This window comes from Anastrepha obliqua, chromosome 3, assembly GCF_027943255.1.
Source record: "Anastrepha obliqua isolate idAnaObli1 chromosome 3, idAnaObli1_1.0, whole genome shotgun sequence".
Classification (NCBI taxonomy): domain Eukaryota; kingdom Metazoa; phylum Arthropoda; class Insecta; order Diptera; family Tephritidae; genus Anastrepha; species Anastrepha obliqua.
The window spans coordinates 13,354,655-13,376,433 of record NC_072894.1 but is presented as its reverse complement, the minus strand read 5'-3'; the positions used below and the strand labels follow the sequence as shown (position 1 = coordinate 13,376,433).

The 21,779-nt window shown below is 35.1% G+C and overlaps 1 protein-coding gene across 1 annotated transcript in view; it reads right to left on the bottom strand.

The window, feature by feature from the left end:
- Window positions 1-21,779, bottom strand: part of LOC129242529 (uncharacterized) — a 71,721-nt gene that overhangs the window by 31,235 nt on the left and 18,707 nt on the right. Inside the window, exons 5-6 of the mRNA XM_054879215.1 lie at window positions 9,469-9,546; window positions 2,549-2,735 (exon numbers count right to left, since the gene is read on the bottom strand). Of these exons, the coding sequence (XP_054735190.1) occupies window positions 2,549-2,735; window positions 9,469-9,546 (265 nt within the window). The remainder of the gene's footprint in view (window positions 1-2,548; window positions 2,736-9,468; window positions 9,547-21,779) is intronic.

The following is a 21,779-nucleotide window of genomic DNA, read 5'->3' as shown; positions in this document are numbered from 1 at the left end:
ATGGACATACGGCATTCAATTATGGGGATGTACCACTAAAACAAACATTGAAGCTATACAACGCCTGCAGAATAAGATTCTCAGAGACGTGGTCAACGCACCTTGGTATGTGCGAAATCACGATCTGCACAAGGATCTGTCGGTGAAAAAAGTCGCTGATATAATCCAAATTCTTGCAAGTAACCATGAAACCAGGCTGAAAGAGCACATAAACCCGGAGGCCGCAGAGCTTACCAAAACAGTCTGCACAAGAAGACTTCGAAGAACTAAGCCAAGAGATTTAGTCGCCAACGCTGAATAATTGTTTTTAAAATATTTATAATTGTTTTTAAATTTCAATGTTAAGGATAGAATAATGTTACTTGTTAGCTTATGCTAGGCGTAATACCATGAAATGTATACAAATTTTATAACGTTTCAATAAAAAAAAAAAAAAAAAAAAAAAAAAAAATTTGAGAGATATCATATTCAAAAAGTGATGTCAACAAATCTAGTTGAACCAAATAAAATGATTATTATCGTCAACATCAAAAAAATTGTGTTTTTCTTTGATTTAAAAAAACCACATGGGTTCGTCGAATATGGGCAACCCTGTATGTAAAAATAACAATGTTAATGTTAAGGCAATACTCATATAATTTTCATATGTACTCGTTAGTTTGTTTAACTAGCAGCAAAGTAGTATTCTCCTTTAAAGTATTGTTGGGTAGCGGAACGCCAATGGAACTGTGCTGTTAGGTGTGGTGATACTCTCAAACAATAGATGATAAACTTTAAATTTCAGTTGTACAGAGTGTAGTTTTAAAGTTGATATCGTTGAATAAAGACTTGATTTGTATTAAGCTACCCGCTGTTCTAATTTTGTTATTCAACTCCCCCTTTCATTAAAGTCGACTAATTTGTAAGTTATAAAATTTCACAATTTCAGATCACAAGTGCTTTGCGTGTTCGGCGATTTGCTGTTATCCCGTGAAATTTGAAAATTCACCTTATTTTTCGGACACACCTCGTATATTTTTTTTTTTTTTTTTGTTTTTATAAATACAAAAAACTCCAAATATGAAGCAAGTCATACTATAAATACGGTGCTTTCAAATTTCACAACCTTGAAAGTTACAGCAACCTATGGAACCTTGAATAAACCGCTCAATGTCACAAATAATGATGTTCAAAAACGGTGGAAAACTTAGTAAAGAGAAGAAGTGGTATTATAGTAGGAAAGAAATACGGACTGTATCTCGATATACTTACTTAGGAGTGGAAGTAACATTTCAGATGAATTTTAAAAAATATGTGTATGTTGAAAACAGAACAGCTGCAGCAAAAACTGGTATTAATGCTTCGTGGACTTGTCTTTTAAAATTAATTTAACTTCAATTCAAGCTACATGGCAACTTTTTCTTGAAGTTTGTCGTTCAATACAATCATACGCAGCAGAGGTGTGGGGTTTTGGGTGATTTGAAGAAGTTGATATATTGCAAAAGTATTTTGTAAAACGAAAAACGGCTGCCACATTATCTGTCCAAAATTGTTATAAAAACAGAATCTTGTGGATTAGAGATTTAAACAACTTGTTTAATAAAAACGATGTCATGATAACATAAAATCAAAAAGCTGGATAGAAGATGCAAAATTGCTTTTAACAAACAACAATCAGACAATGATGAATGTGTACGTACAAAAAGCATTAAGTACTATTAGGATATATTGGGAATTAGATTGGTCAAAAGGTCTGGTTTATTTAAAAAAAAATATGACTTAGAATCAAGCATGTGGGTAATGAGGGCTAGAAGTGGCATAGTAATTTTAAATAACAACAGATTTGACACAGAAAATAAAACTTGCTCAATGTGTTAATTTAGGAGAGCTTGAAAACATAGCACGTTTCCTGGCACGCTGCCCAATATTAAGAAAATATAGAAAAATCTTTTTCGGAAAATTTATCTTAAATGATTTACAACAGATTGAGATCCTCAATGGGGAAAATGATCATTGTGATAAAGTTTTGCGTTTTGTTAAATATGCCTTTAGATACTGAGATTACTTAATAAAAGAGTTTAACTGGTTTTAAAAACCGTAAACCTAATAATTGCTTGCACGAAAAATAAATCGACAGACGGCTCATGCCATTGTCGTTAATTATTGTAAACTTTTTTTTTCTTATTATTAGAATAAGTACATAAATTTCAAATTTTGTATATTTTACTTTTATTCGCAATAAATATAGGGTGGCGCAAAATTAACCATTCAACTTTTTACTAAAAAAAAACAATTATTTTGAATGACGGAAATCTTTATTTTGACCCTTACGTGCTCCATTGCTTGTCTGTTTGTATGCCGCAGCTGTCTAGCTCACAAGTGTCAAATATGATTGCCGTAGGACGATATTTGCAAATATTATAAATCTTTCCATAATTGATTAATTTTGCGCCACCTGTTACTACTACTACTACAGAGCAAGTTAAATAAAAGCTGCACTCTTGCTTACATAAACACTTCATTAGGTATTTCCCCGTTTTACAATACAAAAAAAAATAAAATTAATTACCTGAGCTTATGTGGATTTTTTGGCTTTGGTCCGCCTCTTCCTGTATCGTAGAAATGTGAGTGTTCGGATTCGTCGTAACGTAAGGGCTTGCTATATTACGACTGCTGTACTGCTTCGCTGCCGTTGCCCTCAGATAACTTTGTTTCTGTATAGGCCCACCATCAGCCGATTCTATCACTACGGTGGTCTGAGGTGAAAAGAAATCAAATAATTATATAATAAAATATCTAAGATATTTCAGTTGCATAGTCGGAAATATCAGGTCAGTCCATAAGTTCGTGCGTATTTTACCCATAATTTCACTTTTGTACGATTTTTGCATACAAAAAATTATTCGCGGATTATAACGGAACTATTTATATTTTCTTTGATATATTGTGCATTCAACAAGTGATTTTAATCGCGGATAGAAGCACGTATAAGAGGCATATTTTGTGTTTTTTTTTATAAAAGTGGTAAAAATGCAACAACTGCTGCTGCAGAAATAAACACTGTTCACGTGAGCGTAAGGACTGCGCAAAAGTGGTTTTCAAAATTCCGAAGTGGTAATTGCGACGTGGAGGATGCCCCGCGCGCTGGTCGTCTGAAGTCTTTAACTCCGACGTCTTGCTCGAACTCGTGGAAGCTGAGCCAAATTTGACAGTCGATATGATAGCTCAGAGGTTAAATTCATCGCATGGAACAGTTCACAGGCACCTGGTTCAGTTGGGAAAGGTTTCAAAGCTGGGAAAATGGGTTCCGAATAGACTTGCCGTCGCCAACCTTCAGCAGAGAGTGAATGTGTGTTCTCAGCTGCTGCAACGGCTTGAAAATGAAAGATTTTTGAACCGTATCGTTCCTGGTGATGAAAAATGGGTCCTTTACAATAATCCTGTTCACAACGCCAATGGTCAGATAAAGGTGAAACACCAGAACCGATCCCTAGAGGTGGCCTTCGCCCCAAGAAGATTATCCTGTCTACTTGGTAGAATACGGCCGGTATTGTTTATTATGAACTTCTGGAACCAAACCAGACGATAACTGCTGATTATTATTCCCATCAGCTATCAAACCTGAAAAACGAAAATCGACGCAAAGTTTTGTTTCACCACGACAACGCAAGACCTAATACCGCAAGGCAAACATTAGGCAAGCTGAACGGGCTCGGATGGGAGCTAATGCCGCATCCACCATACTCTCCGGACATTGCACCTAGTGATTATCACCTTTTCCGTGGACTTCAATTCTATATGAGTAACAAGAACTACTCCTCAAAAGAAGCTATAAAAAGGGATATCGAAGCGTATTTTGGCTCCAAGGACAAACAATTTTTTTAGCAGGGAATTAAAAATTTGCCCAAACGTTGGGAAGACATTGTATATAATGAAGGAAAGTATATTATTGATTAATAAATACTTTAAACATCTTTTTTATTAATTTTAAAGCCACCTTTAAAAACGCACGATCTTATGGGCTGACCTGATAGTAACGGTAAATAAAGGCATTGTACATGACAACCAATCACGATTAGAGACTGAGTGTCTTGGATACCAACAGCATATCTCCTTTACCTTTTCTTCACACATTCTCCAGTTTTGGTATCGCTACTTTTGCTATTCCCCTCCATGACCATTATTTACATAATAATCTTTATTGTATTCAATTGCTGCCAATTGCTGTTTGAATTCCTATGGCTCTAGTGAATTAGCTGCCAAATGATTTCCTTGCATTTTATACACATCAACACGGTTTTATATCCATGCATAGGTAAATGTTTTTGCACGCAAGATTATGACTTTTTTCTGATTAACCTAATCTTCTCATAATAATCCTATATAAGTGCGTATGTATTACTGCGGAAGGAGAATTTGCAGAACGGGAATAAAATTCGTTAACACTTTGGAATGATTGCTTTTCCCCAAGTAAGACACTATTAAAAATGTATGGGCAGGTCTTTGTCTTTAATTTCATTCTGTGACATCAATAGAGCTTATGATTTAAAATTTAAATAAAGGCATGTAAAACAGTATCTTTCAACTCACATATTTTACCTTAAAGCTCCCCTTATATTGCCGATAAATATATTTTCATGTTCTCAAACGATGTTTAAACAGTCGCGGCGATTTAACTATTTGAGTGCCTTTTCAGATTTGTATTTAGGTTTAAAGTAAAGTATGATAAAATCTATTTATGTAAATAAAAAGCAGTTGATTTTGCAAAATTTATTTGAATGAAATTATGAAGTTTTAGTTCGAAATAATCAAAAAGGGAGGCATTGTATTTGTCGTATATTTTTAAGTGAACCAAATTGTTTCCAACACTAAAACTAGAGAAAAATGAAATTTAATCCTACATTTTTCATCAATATAATTTTCTTGGTCCAAAAATTTTAAAAAGTATTTTGCAACTGCTTCCAAGCAACAAACAAGTCTCTTTAGTTGTAAAAAGTTGCTTTAACACTACTGAGAGCTCTTTCTTTTTCAGCTTCGTAATTATCGAGAGGTGTCAAACCATCATGCAGCGAAATTAATAAAGTTGGAAAATAACTCAAAGCTATTTTTAGAGTGAGTGCTAGCTGCCCTATAGTGCGTGTAATGAAAAGAAATTGTGTTCAAAATGCAGCACCCACTTTGCCTGTTCGCGTTGTTGGAGGTCACTCATGGAGGCGGCATATGCCGCTCAGTTACGGAATATCAACACGCCATCCATTCCATTGCAGCAATTTTTCGAATTATTCGCTTAAGTACTTAGTTAAGGGCAGAGCCGCCGCACAGTGATTTAAACAATAGACAAAAATCAAAAAATGAAAAGCAATATTTTAGAAAAACTAAAATGGAAATAAAATCATTATATTGCTCAAATAAAATCACCTTAAGTTTATTTTTATTTTTTGTTTCCTTATGAGTAAAATTATGATAAAGTCTACCTAAATAAAATCCTATTTTGTTTTTTTTAGATTTGATCAACATTTATTATTGTATGGTAGTTCGTTCTGATATTTTATAGTATGACTCGATATTTTATAGTTTGACTCGTTTATTATGGCAAATATTCAGCAAGTTATGTAAATATTTTAATATATGTTTGGTATTTTTCTTAATTTTTTTTGTAAAGTAGTCATTATTTTTAGAAAACTCTATTTTTGGTAAAAGGTCCCAAAAGGCGCCTTTCCAAATTTGTTGTTATTTGATATTTTAAACTGTTCTGTTTTTAAAGGTATAGGTCTTTTTTTGCGCAAAGTTGTACTTTATTTCGAATTTTTATTTTTTAGGTACTTTGTCAAATATAAAAAATAAAGATTTGGTGGATACATGGATTTCATTGCCCAAAAAACAAAGGAAAAATAAGTTAGTTGAAAAGGTTCTAAACCTAATGAGACTTCAGACTGTCACGAAAGCAACTAAGCGGGAATTTGAAAAATCTGTTGGCATTTTTTGTGGAAAAATAAATATTAAATGGCAAAAAAATTTTCGCAGAAAAGAACAGTTTTTAGCCAAAGAAAGCAAATGGCTGAACTCTTAAATATATATGACAAATTAGGCTTCATTTTGGATAAACCTAAGCCAGGTTACGGGTCCACTAATGATGGGAATACGGCAAGAAGGGTGGCCATAAATTATTAGTTCATGGCGAAGAGATCATTAAACATTTTGATTTACCAATAGGGAAACTGGCAGAAGACGCACTTGAAACTAGGCATAAGGAGGTACGAAATAGTCGTCTTTATCATACACGAAAAAATTCTAGAATAAACACTAATAAAGATATTACGACATATTTACTAGTAACATCAGACCCCTTTATATCTTCTCTGAGAAAGACTACCACTTCGCATTCTTTTACTTTTTCGGATATTAAAACCTATGTTTTAGAGGAAAATGTAAATCAATTTGATTTAGAAAATATTTCAGATAGTGACTAACTAAATAATTTTTCTTTTTCTTCCTTTCCTATTTTAAGTATATTTTTTTGTAGATACTACTGAAAAATATTTTTTTTTTATTATTTAAAGTTTATTATATAAAGTTGGCGAATACGTTAAAAATATTCCTAGCTAATTAAAGAGGAAACATAATTTTGATTTTTTGAAATGTATAGCAAAAATTAATGTTTTAAATAAATTAATATTATTAAAAGTTCAATGTTTAATATTCTAAAATTTTTCGTTTATACTTCCTGCCTCCTAACTTAGCCCAGAACTTTTTTTTCATGCTACAGTTGTAACTCTATACATGAGCTACACAACTGCTTTTATTAAATTAAAATCGGTAAAGTAATACAGGAGTAGTGATTTTTGTCCGATTAGCCCATATACCTGAATCACTGTGCGCCGTAGGCGAATGCGTTGGTGAATGACTACCATTAGGAAGTTCGTAAGTTCGCGTCTCCGTAAATGAAACAACAAATGATAGAAAGTTTTTTCTAATAGCGGTCGCCCCGCGGTAGGCAATGGAAAAATTAAATGCAAAAAGCTTCTCTTAAAAACTCATCTACCGTTCGGAGATGGCGTGAAACTGTAGGTGCCTCCATTTGCGGAAAACATCAAGACGTACACCATAAAACAAATAGGAGGAGTGACTCGGCTAAGCACCCAAAAAGCATGCAAGCTATCTATATTTAGTTGTACGATTGAATTTACTTCAAATCTTAGAACAGCTTGAATTGTACGACGAATTTTTACGGAAAATCATATTTTTAGACAAGGCGTATTTTCATTTAGATGTTGGCCTTTTTCTTATATTTCAGATTTTTTTTGTATTATTCTATGTCGATTTCAGTTCCAGCAAAGTAATTCATGTCCGACAACGTTATTTTCAAATCTAAGCTCCATTTATAATCTTAAAGTAGTGCACCCAGATTTTTTTTAGTACAAAATTTCAACGAGAAGCCACTTTGCACAATTTGGCACATTTCGCATGTATATTGGTAAAATCCTCTCGTCTTAAGATCGGTCCAGATTAGAATACGCGGTACTCGTTTGCAGCCCGTTTCACGCAGTCCAAATTTATAGATTAGACGTTGTTCAGAGAGCTTTTGTGCGCTTTGCTTTGCGCTCAATGAAATTCGTTGATTCTATCCCGTTCTATCGCTCTCGCTGCTTACGAATAAATCTCATGTCTCTCTTAGATTTGATATTTGTGAGGGCTCAATAGATTGCGGCATCTGTTCAATAAAATTAATTTTAATGTTCCCCTATGCATTTTCCATTGTAATGCATAGTTTTTGGTGGGTATTGCTAAAACTGTCTATGGCATGAGTGCTCCTTTGAGGAGAACGCCAGCTGAATTTACTTGGAGAACACTAACTCAATCCCTAGATTTTTTCTATTCTTTTTTTTTTTACTCTAAGTCTACTTTTCAGAAGCTACTTATAAGAGAGGCAGATTCTTAAGGGGTTAGGTGGGTTTGAAAATTTCAAAACATCGAATTTTTTATTTTGTCTCAATTTACTCGATCCGAGTAAAATTCTAAGAGATAGACCCTTCAGAAGTTCCGCCCATTAGGTCACGTCAGTTGAGCGCTTCGCAGGTATACGTGTTCATCTCAAAACTCCATTTTTGAAGTCGGTGGACACGATATCTCGAAAAGTTATGAAGTGATTTAGTTCAAATTTTGTACAAATCTTTGAAATAATACTATCTAGTTATTGAACGAAGGTTTTTTTTTTTTAATTACAATTTTTTTTTTTTGAGCCAATGTATGTCGAAAATTTCACTAAAAAATGTAGTTTTTGGTTCAAAGCCTGTCAGAAATTCAAATTTTGATTTTTTTTCCTTCGTGCAACAACGAGATTTATCCATGTACTAACGAAATCCCTATGGTTTTTTGATTTTAGATGAACCAATAACGAGTTATGCTGTCCACGGCAAGAGCTTTTTTTTTTGAGACGTCAAGGGAGATGAGGTACCTACGGTGAGTTTTCGAAATTTTTAAATAAAAATATCACAAAATACTGTTTACATATGTATCTGAGATATATATATATATATATATTATATATAATTGGCGCGTACCCCCATTTTGGGTGTTTGGCCGAGCTCCTCCTCCTATTTGTGGTGTACGTCTTGATGTTGTTCCACAAATGGAGGGACCTACAGTTTTAAGCCGACTCCGAACGGCATATATTTTTATGAGGAGCTTTTTCATGGCAGAAATACACTCGGAGGTGTGCCATTGACTGCTGAGGGGCGACCGCTATTAGGAAAACGTGGTTTTTTTTTTCTTAATTTTGGTGGAATTACGAATGGTAGTCACGCACCAACCCATTCGGCTACGGCGGCCGAATATATAGTGTATTGCTTAAATAAAATAAATGATTTTATGTACTAAAAAAAATAGTCAAAATCTTCTTTTTTTCAACCTCTAAAACCCACCTAACCCCTTAAGGCTAATATCATTCAAGCCGTTCTTGGCGTACAGGCAGTAGCCATGAAACATTTTTTAGTAAATTGTGTTGTCAGGATGAGCCGCTGCAAGGTAACCTCATGAATACAAGTTTGTTTATATAGGAATATTTGCTCTTTCTAATGAAAATAAAAACGGTAAGCATTTATTATTTTGTTATTGTATTTGTTCATTTTGTTATTTTAGTTTATTTCCAAAAATAAAATTGTATTTGTTAGTGCACAATTCTCTCTTTGCACGCCTGTTTAAAGCGCTGAGAACTGTTACTCTACCCTACACAAATACTTATAAATATATGCAACTACAAATTCAATGTAGCCTGGGTTAGGCTTATAAAAAGGTTGATAAAAAGTGGGTAATTTTTCAGCATATCTAATATAATCTCATTGAAACATGATGTACCTATTTACTTTTTCCCCCACAAAATTTAAACGCCATACCCCTGGTATATGAGTATGCGAATTTTTCAGCACAGCACACTCACATACTCGCATTGGAATGAGAGCCGAATAATGTGCTATTGTTGGCAATTCTTACCCGCATCTGTTGATCTCCGTAGCCACGTCCCTGCTGGTAATTTTGATATTGCGATATGACGCACAGTAGACAGTAGGACTAAGCAGAAATAAAAGAACAAACAATATGTTATGTAAGTAAATGTGTATGTATAGAATATAAGAAAAGGCAATAAGGTAAGGGGAGTGGCCATAAATGTATGCCTGCAGGCCACGCAAAACGATAGCACATCAAAATTGGACCAGTTTTTGCTATTTTTCAGCTTTTCAGAATTTGTTTTTTCTGGGTTTTTAATGTTAAATATTTATTTTGTAAACACATAGCTCACGGTGTATCAAAAACTACTTTAATTATCATGAGGGGATTCAGCATGACGACCTGAAAGATCTATTGTGGCTGTTCAAGAAGTCAGAGTATTTCTCTGAGCCCAAAACTACTCAATAAAATTTAGTACCATATTTTGTGCAGCTTATTTGTCACTGCTTGGCACGATACCAGCTCATGTTTAGCGATTTCAACTTTCGCCCTACAGAACTTGCAAGTAGTAAGAGGATAATTTAATCTACATACAATGCCTTGTTAGAGTTATTGTGAAGATTCTAAATTTATTCAAGGAAGGATCAACAACTATATATGTAAATGCAAGCTAAACTTTTTTACAAAAATTAGTGCAAAACTCTACAATTTAAAATTTAATAATGTAATACAAACTTTTTAATACAATTCCACAGGATTTATTAAGAATTTTTAGAAAACAAAATCGCTATTCAGTTTTATAGATTATTAAATTTTAGTAAAGGCTATCAGATTGTATGTACTTTTTCCAAAAGGGTTTTATTGACAGATCTCGTGAGACTACTGTCAAACTAAATACATAATTTTTTCTGTATTCATTGAAATTTTATCACAGAAAGACTTACGTTTACAAATCATACCATTATATTACGAAAATCGAGGCTCTATGAAAAGTGTTCATCCCTTGCTCAAACCAACTTTTGGGTACACATACCTGTAATCGTCCTACCGAACGCCTATTCGGAAAACCATCGGCAAAATTGAGTACAATTTTAAATTTAATTAGATGATGCTCGACCGACTAGACCAAGTACAACCCGAAGTGAAGACAATATCGGGGCTCAAAATGAGAGTTTTGCTGAATACCCGGAAGAATAGATTCAGCGTTGATCTCAAAAACTTAACCTATCTTATGGCTCTACTTGGGCGATTTTACGCAAAGATTTTAGCTTGAAACCATATAAACTGCAGCTAGTCCAAGATTTGAATTTGATCGATCTTTCAAAAATTTGATCTTTTCTTGAAAAACTCGCCGAAGATCTGCATTTTGGCACCCGAATTTCGATCAGCGATGAGGCCCATTTTTGGCTCAATAGCTACGCCAATAAGAAAAATTGCCGTATTTGGGCTAAAGAGCAACCTGTAGCCATTTAAGAACAGACATTACAGCTATTGAAAACAACCGTTTGGTGCGGCCTATGGGCTGGAGAAATCATCGGCCCATACATATTTCTTCGAATAATAGGTTGACGCCAATATAACGATGAATGGCGAACGATTTCGCGCTATAATAAATGGCGTTTTGATGTCGGAAATTGAAGCCCGTGATTTCTATAGGGTGGGCCATGTAAAATTTGCTTTTTGAAACGACTATAAAACAAAAGTAATCAATATTTTTTCAAACTTTTTTTTTTATTTTGAAGATTGAATATTGTCATTTATGAATAAAAAATAATATCGTTCAAATGACTGCCACAGCTCCCCACAAAAAATAGTCCAACGGGCTTAAATCACTGCTTCGAGGCGGCCAATTGATATCGGAATTCAAAAACGGTAGCCAAAAGGTCGAGTGTAACTTTGGCAGTGTGACAAGATGCGCCGTCCTGTTGAAACCAAATGTCGTCCATGTCATCCTCTTCAATTTTTGGAAACAAAAACTCGTTGAGCATGTCACGGTAACGCTCACCATTTACTGTAACCGTGGAAGAAGAAGAAGACTCACCTCTTTGGAAATAGGTTTTCACTATTTCCCTATTTTGTTCAAGCGTATAGCGTCCCATTTCGTAAATGTCAAACCTTTAAGTAAATTATGAACACATTTGACATGTCATTTGTGTTACCATTCTTAAAAAAATAGGTGGTTCAAAAAGCAAACGCTATATGGCGCACCCTGTACTACTTCCCATAGATCTCGTGAAACAATGGATTTACTGTGTCGTCATTTCGGTGAGCAATTTATCTCTCGTCTCAGATCAATGGATTGGCCACCAAGATCATGTGATATCTCACCTTTGGACTTTTATTTGTGGCGGTGTGTAAAATCTAAATGCATTGTGGATAAATCATCTTCGATTGGGGCATGGGAAGCAAACATTACTAAAGTTATTCACGAGATGCCGACCGAAGTACTCCTCATTCAAAATTTACGTATTTACTTACGTATGACCGAATTATAGCGCATTTACCGCCAACATTTGAAAGAGATTATCTTTAAAAAATAAATGTAATGAATGGCTCTACACCAAAAATATCAACGACTGCCCAAAGAATTTGAATTTTCGTTGTTTTATTTCAGTTCAAAATCCGATACCTCTTCTTTATAAGAATGTGCACGTTTGAAGTTGAAAAAACCTGTCGATTTTCTAAATTTTTTTCCTTGGCCGTCTTGCGTATTCACTCCTTTTAACAAATGCATACATTTTTTTAAACGAAGAAAATTAATTTTTGTTGTATACTGAGCTATACTTTCAAAAACAAAAAAATAATAATACTGAACAATTAAAAAAACAACAGAACAGTCCAAACTAGTTCAAATATTGAGTTGCTATCGTTTTAGTACGTGATGTATATTTGCGAATTTACATATGTACAGCCATGGTCATATAAATAGCACATTTAGACTTTGATAGCAAAGATTTGAATATTTTTTTAAATAATTATTTTTTATTGGGGAAAAAACAACGTAAAAAATAAAAAACTTATTTACTTTCACTTTAAAACAAAAAAATGGACAAAAAGAATTTCACTTCTGATTTAATTTACGAGAACGTTGATAACTCACGAAACCTCCTGGACACATAAATAGCACATCCCAAAAAATTTCAAATATAAGCAAAAATAGTAAACAAATCAGATAGTTAAGTAATAATATTGTTTTACCAGATTAATATTTTGTACTCTATCCTCTATCTTTTTGATTACTTCTTCAAGCCTTCGCTCCATGCCTCCTACAAGCTTGTGGCATCTTTCCTTTGGAATCGAGTACCAAGCCTCCTCAACTGCGGCCCAAAAATCACCATCAAATTTTAAAATTTTTGTTAGCGATTTTGATCTTAACGTCATTCCACAAATTGTCTATTAGATTGAGATCAAGGCTCTGCCCCGGCCAATCGAGTACATTATTTTTTTCTCTTTTGAGCCATTGCTTTGGTTCATTGCCCTGAATAAATGTCTAATTTATTGGATAAACTCAAACACAAATGGCTCCATTTTATTCTGAAGTAAATCCAGATACTGAAATCTATCTATTTTACCAACCACGCGAACAATCGGCCCAACACCATGCCAGGAAAAAGCTCTCCAAACCATGATGCTTTCGCCGCCGTGTTTAATCGTTTTTTTTTTTTTGTGAGCCTAGGATTTAGCGCTTGATTTTTTGGACGACGTACAATACGAGTAGTTTTGCCATCTGGTCCCATCCTATTTATTTTGGTTTCGTCGGTCCAAAGTACGTTTTTCCAAAACTGAATAGATTTGTCTTTGTGGGCTTTTGCAACGGCAAGTCGGTGTTTGATATGTCTTATTGAGAGGAGTGGGTTTTTTTCTGCTTATGCGGCCAAACAGCTGGGCTTCGTTAAATCGCCTTTCTGGATACCTGTAGACCAGATTCTTGGTTTATTTCAAACATTATTTGCCGTGCCCACTTAAAAGGATCTGCTTTGCTCTTACGTATTAGAGCTCGATCCACATTAGCATCAGTTTTCCGCGGTTTTGGTTTTCTTTCCGTTTTTTGCTTAGATAGGATCACTCTTTCTTAACTAAATTAAGGGCATTATAAGCCATTTTCCGAGAGCACATCAGCATTTCAGCTATTTCTGCATAGCTTTTTCCGTTTGGACTCATACGGTATATAAGAGCTCTTTTCTCCGGCGTGCAATGTTTTCCAATTCCCGTTTTTAATAATTACTTTAAAATTTTATTTAAGAAACAAAAAATTACACTAAAAATCGCTGAAACAATATTAAAGCTTTACTCTCCGTTGCACAAATTAAAATGTTCTATTTTTGTGTCCACTTCAAAACAGCAATAAGCATAAATAAAATAGAACGCAAAAAATTCCATCGAAAAAAACGGTAGATTCCTCGCATAAATGTAAATTTTTATACTATAACGATCACACTAACCTCCAAGTCGAGAAGACCGCAAGAGCCTTCCATATCTATAAAAAAATGTTTTCATCGAAATTACTACACAAGAAAGTCAAAATATTAATGTATCAAACCCTGGTAAGACCGATACTCACATATGGCTGCTCAATTTGGTACAACATTTCACCCTCATATATGGAACGACTAAGGAAGCTCGAGAGAAGAATACTACGATCATGTACTTCCTTATATAGATCACAAAATAGTAACTACACCACATACATACCGAACTCAAAGCTTTATAACACAGCGAAAGTGCCCAGAATTGATTGTCATATTATTAATTTAATAAGAAAACATATCCAGCGTTGCCTACACAATACCAAAAACATATTAATAAGAGCGTTTTACTACGAAAGCGACGATTATTTCTCACTAGCTAATTCTAATGGATTTGCACCTGCCGAATCCTTCTTATACCTCGACAAAAATGGCTTTATACAAAACGAAAACCACACGCCAATAATATATCACATATTCATAAGAGCGAACAATAAAATAATCACATCAAAAACACTTAATGCAAATAATAAACGTTTTGATACATATATTTCAAGCTGCGACAAAATCGAATCCACCCTTACTATTAAAAACTGTTGGTGGTTAACAAATGACACGCAACACTAATTCATACCACCTTTCTAGTCTGACTACCTTCTTTTACTACTTTTAAGCCTTTTATTATAAACAATAATCTATGCATCGTTTTTGTTCCCTTTTTCCCTGCATCAAAGATACAAAATATTTAATAACTTGTGTGTTAAAACAAAATTAATTTCAATACTAAGGAAAAGTTACTAGACATCAGATAATATAATAGGACTATGAATAAGTTCGTGCGGTCTTACAACAGATGGCGTAACTTGATTATTATTCCATCGATCCACATTTCCAAACATTCATTGGAGAGCTACTGTCGTAAGGCACAAACGTCAGTATAAGTTTTTTATTTGAAGCGTAAACAACAATATTTTTACCACACTTGAAAATGTCGAATTTCGTGCCAAATAATGTGTTTTTGCGGGGAATTCTTCTTCATTATTTTAATATGAAGAAAAATGCAGCCGAAAGTCATCGTATCTTGGTGGAAGTTTATGGTGAGCATGCTCTAGCTGAGCGAACGTGCCAGAAGTGGTTTGCACGCTTTAAAAGTGGTGATTTTGGCTTGGAAGACGAAGAACGCGAGGGTGCGCCGCCAAAGTTCATGGATACCGAATTGGAGGAATTGCTCGATCAAGATCCGGCTCAAACGCAAGAAGAGGTTGCAAAAACTTTGGGAGTTGATCAATCAACCATTTCCAAACGTTTAAAAGCCATGGGAATGATCCGAAAGGTAGGCCATTGGGTGCCGTATGAATTGAAGACAAGAGACGTTGAACGCCGTTTTATGGCATGCGAACAACTGCTTCAACGGCACAAAAGAAAGGGTTTTTTGCATCGAATTGTGACTGGCGATGAAAAGTGGGTCCATTACGACAATCCAAAACGTCGGGCAACGTATGGATACCCTGGCCATGCTTCAACATCGACGTCGGCGCAGAATATTCATGGCCTGAAGGTTATGCTGTGTATCTGGTGGGACCAGCTGGGTGTTGTGTATTATGAGCTACTGAAACCGAATGAAACGATTACGGGGGATGTCTACCGACGACAATTGATGCGTTTGAGCCGAGCACTGCGAGAAAAACGGCCGCAATACGCCGATAGACACGACAAAGTTATTTTGCAACATGACAATGCTCGGCCACATGTTGCACAAGTGGTCAAAACATACTTAGAAACGCTCAAATGGGATGTCCTACCCCACCCGCCGTATAGTCCAGACCTTGCGCCATCCGATTACTATCTCTTCCGATCGATGCAACATGGCCTGGCTGACCAGCACTTCCGTAATTACGATGAAGTCAAAAAATGGATCGATTCGTGGATTGCGGCAAAACCGACCGAATTTTTCACAAAGGGAATCCGTGAATTGCCAGAAAGATGGGAAAAAGTAGTAGTAAGCGATGGACAATACTTTGAATATTAAATTTGTAACCATTTTACGTCAATAAAGTTTCAAATTTCGAAAAAAAACCGCACGAACTTATTCATAGTCTTGAGAGCTCGTCTAGAGACATTGTACGACACATCATTAATATACTAATACTATTGTTTATTGTAGTACTTAATAATATTAATTGATAATAAATAAACAAATATAAAAAAAAGTAAGCTTAATAACGGTAATAAATGTAAACCAACAAATTTATTTGATCAAAGCAGAGTTCGTACTAAAAACTTAACTTAACATATAAGGTTCACATTTGTGCTATTTATCTGCCCATGGCTGTATATGTATATGTATGCAATAATAAAAAAAACTTTATTAGGTATCAGCTGCGAAATTGCTCCTACTCGTGCCTACTCTCTAGTGTACATAAAATATTTGCGTAAACAAAATAGCGTCTGTCTTTTTAATATACATATGTATGTAAGTATGTACATATTTTTTTTAATATATTTCGTAAGTGAAAGGTTACAGAAGCAAATATTTTCTTAGTACCTAATATATTTTTTACCCTAACAATAACTGCGTTGCTATGAGAAATTTTTCTTTGATGTCATTTTATGATAATTGAAAAATGTACTAAACATGCATGGAAAGGAACTGGTTTCTCATCTCTGCTTTAACAGTAAATCTAAACAATAGTATATCTATTTTAATTATTGTGAGTATCTCCCATCTTTGCTTCATTTTCAATATTTGTTCACGCCTGTTACCTTAGCATCATCGCTACGTCTGCACTTCCAATGCAACTACTGTAATATTAATTGCCTAATTTGTTCCCAGAATATAAAAAAAAAAAAAATAAATAATTGGCGCGTACACTTCTGTTAGGTGTTTGGCCGAGCTCCTCCTCCTATTTGTGGTGTGCGTCTTGGTGTTGTTCCACAAATGGAGGGACCTACAGTTTCAAGCCGACTCCGAACGTCAGATATTTTTATGAGGAGCTTTTTCATGGCAGAAATACACTCGGAGGTTTGCCATTGCCTGCCGAGGGGCGACCGCTATTAGAAAAATGTTTTTATTAATTTTGCTTTCACCGAGATTCGAACCAACGACCTCTCAGTGAATTCCGAATGGTGATCACGCACCAACCCATTCGGCTACGGTTCCCAGAATATATAATAAGAAAATTCAAGCTACAAGTTTATTCCGGAAAAGTGATATTGTCGTGAATTCATTTTTTCTAATGCAAGAAATTTTAATAGAAACAAATTCATGTCCAGTTTTTAAACTGTAAAAAACTCAAAAACACATAGGTACAGATGTAGATTTACTCAAGACGGCGTAACTTTTACTAATGTCTGGCAATGACGATAAAATTTCAATAAGAATGTTAATCACAGTTGAGGCAATTTAGCATAAAACAAACCGGACTCAATTCAGTTTACTTAGAGCGGAACTTTTTGCTATTTTCGCACAAATGTATGCAACACTGCAGTATTGTTGCTATTAATCAACGATATCTTCAGTATTTTTTTTTTTGGAGCTCGCGCTTACTTATCCCTATTATCTCCCCACTTTCGCTTAGTATTGCATTGTTGTTGCGAGATAACGAACTCACATACACATTATTTTTTCGTACTCTTTTCGCTCATTGGCTTTTTTTACTGTTACCTCAGAACATCATGCGATTGACAACCTTAACAGTGTAGAATACCAAATAGGAGAATAATTCCATTAATCTTAGCTTACGCAATTTTTTATTTAAATTTCGAGTTTGTTCTACTGCCTGGTGTCAAAAGAGTGTTCAAATTTTAAACTTTAAATAAACAATCGGAGAAAAAACTTCATGATTCATCAACATTATTCCCTGAACAATTATCAGAACAAATGCTACTTCGATTTACAATGGGGCATATTTCAATAAAAGCTATAAAAAGTAGAAGAATTCAATAAAAAAAGAAAAAAAGCATTGATAGAATCTGAGAAAGTGTAAATAAATATTCATATTTATTCATATTCATATTCACCGTGTATTAGCAATTATTTTAAGGAGACAGATACCTGTAAAATTTCAAAAAATTTTGTTTGTTTTTTCATAAAATGTTAATATAATCCCTTAAAAATATGTCAAAAAATTTTTAGAACGTAAATTTAAGTATTTCTTATAAAGGCTGGTTAAATTTTTAGGGCCGATGTTGAATATGAACCACACCTAAACATCAAGCTTTTTTTTACATTTCATTTGACATTTTTTCAATCTCAGACTAACTCAATTTGAATCATAGAAAGATACATAATCAAACAACGCGTTAAAGTTATTCAGGCTTATTATGAAAACGGACAACAGTGAATGACCAATTTTCGAAGAAAATCATCTTCAGTGATGAGGCACATTTCCACCTCAATGGATTCGTCAATAAGCAGAATTGCCGCATTTGGGCGAATGATAATCCAAGAGTGATTGCCGAAAAACCAATGCATCCACAAAGAGTGACTGTTTGGTGCGGTTTATGGGCCGGCGACATCATCAGGCCGTATTTTTTCCAAAATGAGGCCGGTCAGGCAGTTACTGTGAATAGTGTTCGCTATCGAGAGATGATAACGAACTTTTTATAGCCTGAATTGGAAGATATGGATGTGGACGATATGTGGTTTCAACAAGACGGTGCCACTTGTCACACAACTAACGAAACAATGGCTCTTTTGCGCGAAAAATTTGATGGCCGAATTATCTCACGTCGCAGCGATGTCAATTGGCCGCCAAGATCATGTGATTTGACACCGTTGGACTTCTTTCTTTGGAGTTATTTGAAAGAAAAAGTGTACGTCGATAAGACAGCAACAATTCAAGAGCTAAAGGATGAGATAATTCGGCATATTAACGGCATAGAACCTCAATTATGCCTCAGCGTCATCGGAAATTTGGACCATCGGATGGAGGTGTGCCGCCGAGGCCGCGGTGGCCACTTGGCCGATATTTTATTCAGTACGTAATTGAGCCATACCAATATTATCATAATAAAGATAAATGACAATAATTTCCACAAAAAATTGTATTTTAAGCAAAATCAACAGCGACCCTTGAAACTTAACTACCCTTTATTATATGTAGACAGTCATTCTTTGCGTTCGAGCGCTGGGGGAGGTACAGTTACGTTGTATTCAAACTTTAGACGCGTTTTTCTCAAGACTATATTTTGCGAATTGGCGAAAAGTTATTGATCTCCCTAAAATTTTGCGTGCATCGTTTTTATGACATTACTTTCTATGTGAATTTACAAGTTTTCGAAAATTTTTCGAAAAAATAATTTTTTTCAAAGCAAAAATAGTAGGAAAATTTGCCCCAAAATTCAATTTTTTTTAAGCATTTTATTCCGCGATTTTTTTAATTTTTTTTTTTTTTTGGTATTTTTGTGGTTTTTTGTATTCAGGTCACTGACGCCGATGCTACAATGCCCGCCGATTGAAAAGCCCCGCTGCGACCTTCCTGCAAGAATTGACGGTACATCCGCCATTTTAAATGATTAAAATTAAGAAAAAGAAGGATATTTATGGCGCTAACAAAAATATACCGCACCCCGAGGAGTTCATTGCATAGATGCTGGAAACTTTGGCCAAACTATTATACAATATATGGAGGACGCCAAACTACATGTACGCTAATTAGGATTATTTCAATAGGAATTCTCAACCACTTGAACAGCAACAACATATGGAGAACCTAACAACGGAATTCAAATATATACCCAGCTAAAAGAAATTCAGAGTCATGCCTATTGCAGCACCATAAAATATTCCAATAGATTTTCAATGGACAGCGTCTCAGTAAGCGATTCTCATAATTCTTTAAAAGTAAATAAACGTCAATAATAATTTGCTCTCATTTAATTTGTTCATATAAGAAAAAATTAGTCATGATGACCCGAACGAGCGATGTTCCTACATTGTCTGATTCCTACGATTATCCATCTTATTTAACTTGTGCGAGGGTTGTTTGATAGGTCCGTGCAAAGTCAAATAGATGCCACTACTGGCGCGCATCGAGCTTGTGTTTAGTCAGCAGCATCTCTTGGAAGCACACGCGCCAAGTTTCAGCCAGGCCGATATATTTCTTTGTGTTTGGCATTCGTTTGAATGGAGGAAGTGCTTTTCCTCTTCCATCACGACGACGTACCAGCTCACGGCGCAGCAATTATGGGCGCAAACTAATGGAAATGAGGTTTCAAGCCGATTTTAACTCCTCCTATTCTCCAGACTTGGCTCTCTCGGATCCCTCGGTCTACTATTTGAAGAAGTGGCTGGCGGGAAAAGGATTTTGTTCAAACGAGCAGGGGATTGCAGAAACTAATGGCTATTTTTCCGATTTAGACAAATCCTATTATTCAGAAGGGATCAACAAACTAGAACAGTGTGGGACAAGGTGGAGATCTGAAGGAATTTTTGCATCGAATTGTCAACGTTAATGAAACACGAATGATTAATGAATTGTGCAATGATTAATGAATAATGAAAGAAAGGCGAAGACAGCCCCATTGACTGGAAAGGTCATGGCGACACATTTTTTGGTATGGAAACGGCGTCAACCTCATGGATTTTTTAGAAAAAGGAAAAACGATCACTGGACTACTACTACTACAGTGAGTTATTGGACCGCCTTCACAACAAATTGAAGGAGACACGGCTGCTGTTCCACCGCGATAACCACCAGCACATTCATCCGGAGTTGCCGCCGCCAAGAATTGCATTATGAATTGCTGCCGCACCCTCCGTATTCACCCGATCTTGCTTCCTGCGACTAACATGAAGAAATGGCTCACGGGAAAAAAGTTTTGTTCAAAAAGGAAGTCATCGCCAAGATGGAGTCATATTTCGAAGAGTTCGACAAATCCAAATATTTGGAGGAACGTTGGGAGAAGTGTATCTTTCTAAAATACAAACAATTTTTTTAAAAAATGGTGTCTTCATTTCTAACACGGGTACTTTTAGAACCCCCCTCGTAGAAGCCTAAAAGGAGACCAAGTCGAAAATTAAGAAATGGTTTACCCCAAACAATTAAGTAGTTTTTATTTTTGCTCGAAAATTAAAAAAAGGTTTACCCCAAACAATTAAGTAGTTTTTATTTTTGCTCAAACTTTTCAAACGAACCTCGTATAATCTCAAAGTTCGATGGCCTCAAGGAGGAATAGCACTAGAATAATTGAAAGCTTTTTTGATCAATAAAAGTGGCTTAGAAGTTGGCGTTCTTGAAAAACCTTTAACAACAAGTTTCGAACTCGAAATCGACCCACCATTTTGAATTTTGGAAATCAAATATATGTATATATAATTGGCGCTTACACCCTTTTTTTTGGTGTTTGGCCGAGCTCCTCCTCCTTTTTTTGGTGTGCCTCTTGATGTTGTTCCACAAATGAAGGGACCTTCAGTTTCAAGCCGACTCCGAACGCCAGATATTTTTATGAAGAGCTTTTTCATGGCAGAAATACAGTCGGAGGTTTGCCACTGCCTGCAGAGGGGCGAGCGCCATTAGAAAACTGTTTTTCTTAATTTTGGTGTTTCACCGAGAGTCGAACCGACGTTCTCTCTGTGAATTCCGAATCGTAGTCACGCACCAACCCATTCGGCTACATCGGCCGCGAAATTGGAAAAAATAGCAGATTCAAAAAAACGATTTTGAAATCCTTCGCATTAAAAATTTTAAGTAAATCTGACAAATATTTCTACATTTCCTTACTTCTGATTTTATTCACGTTTTTTAAGTCAATTGTTTTTTACTTGAAAATACTGGATATGGGAAACAGTTTTGTATTCGGTTGATTTCAAAAAATTACTTGTAGCTTTAAACCTTTTCAAAAAATATGTCTGTATAAAAATTTTAAAAAGTGATATACAGCTGAAAA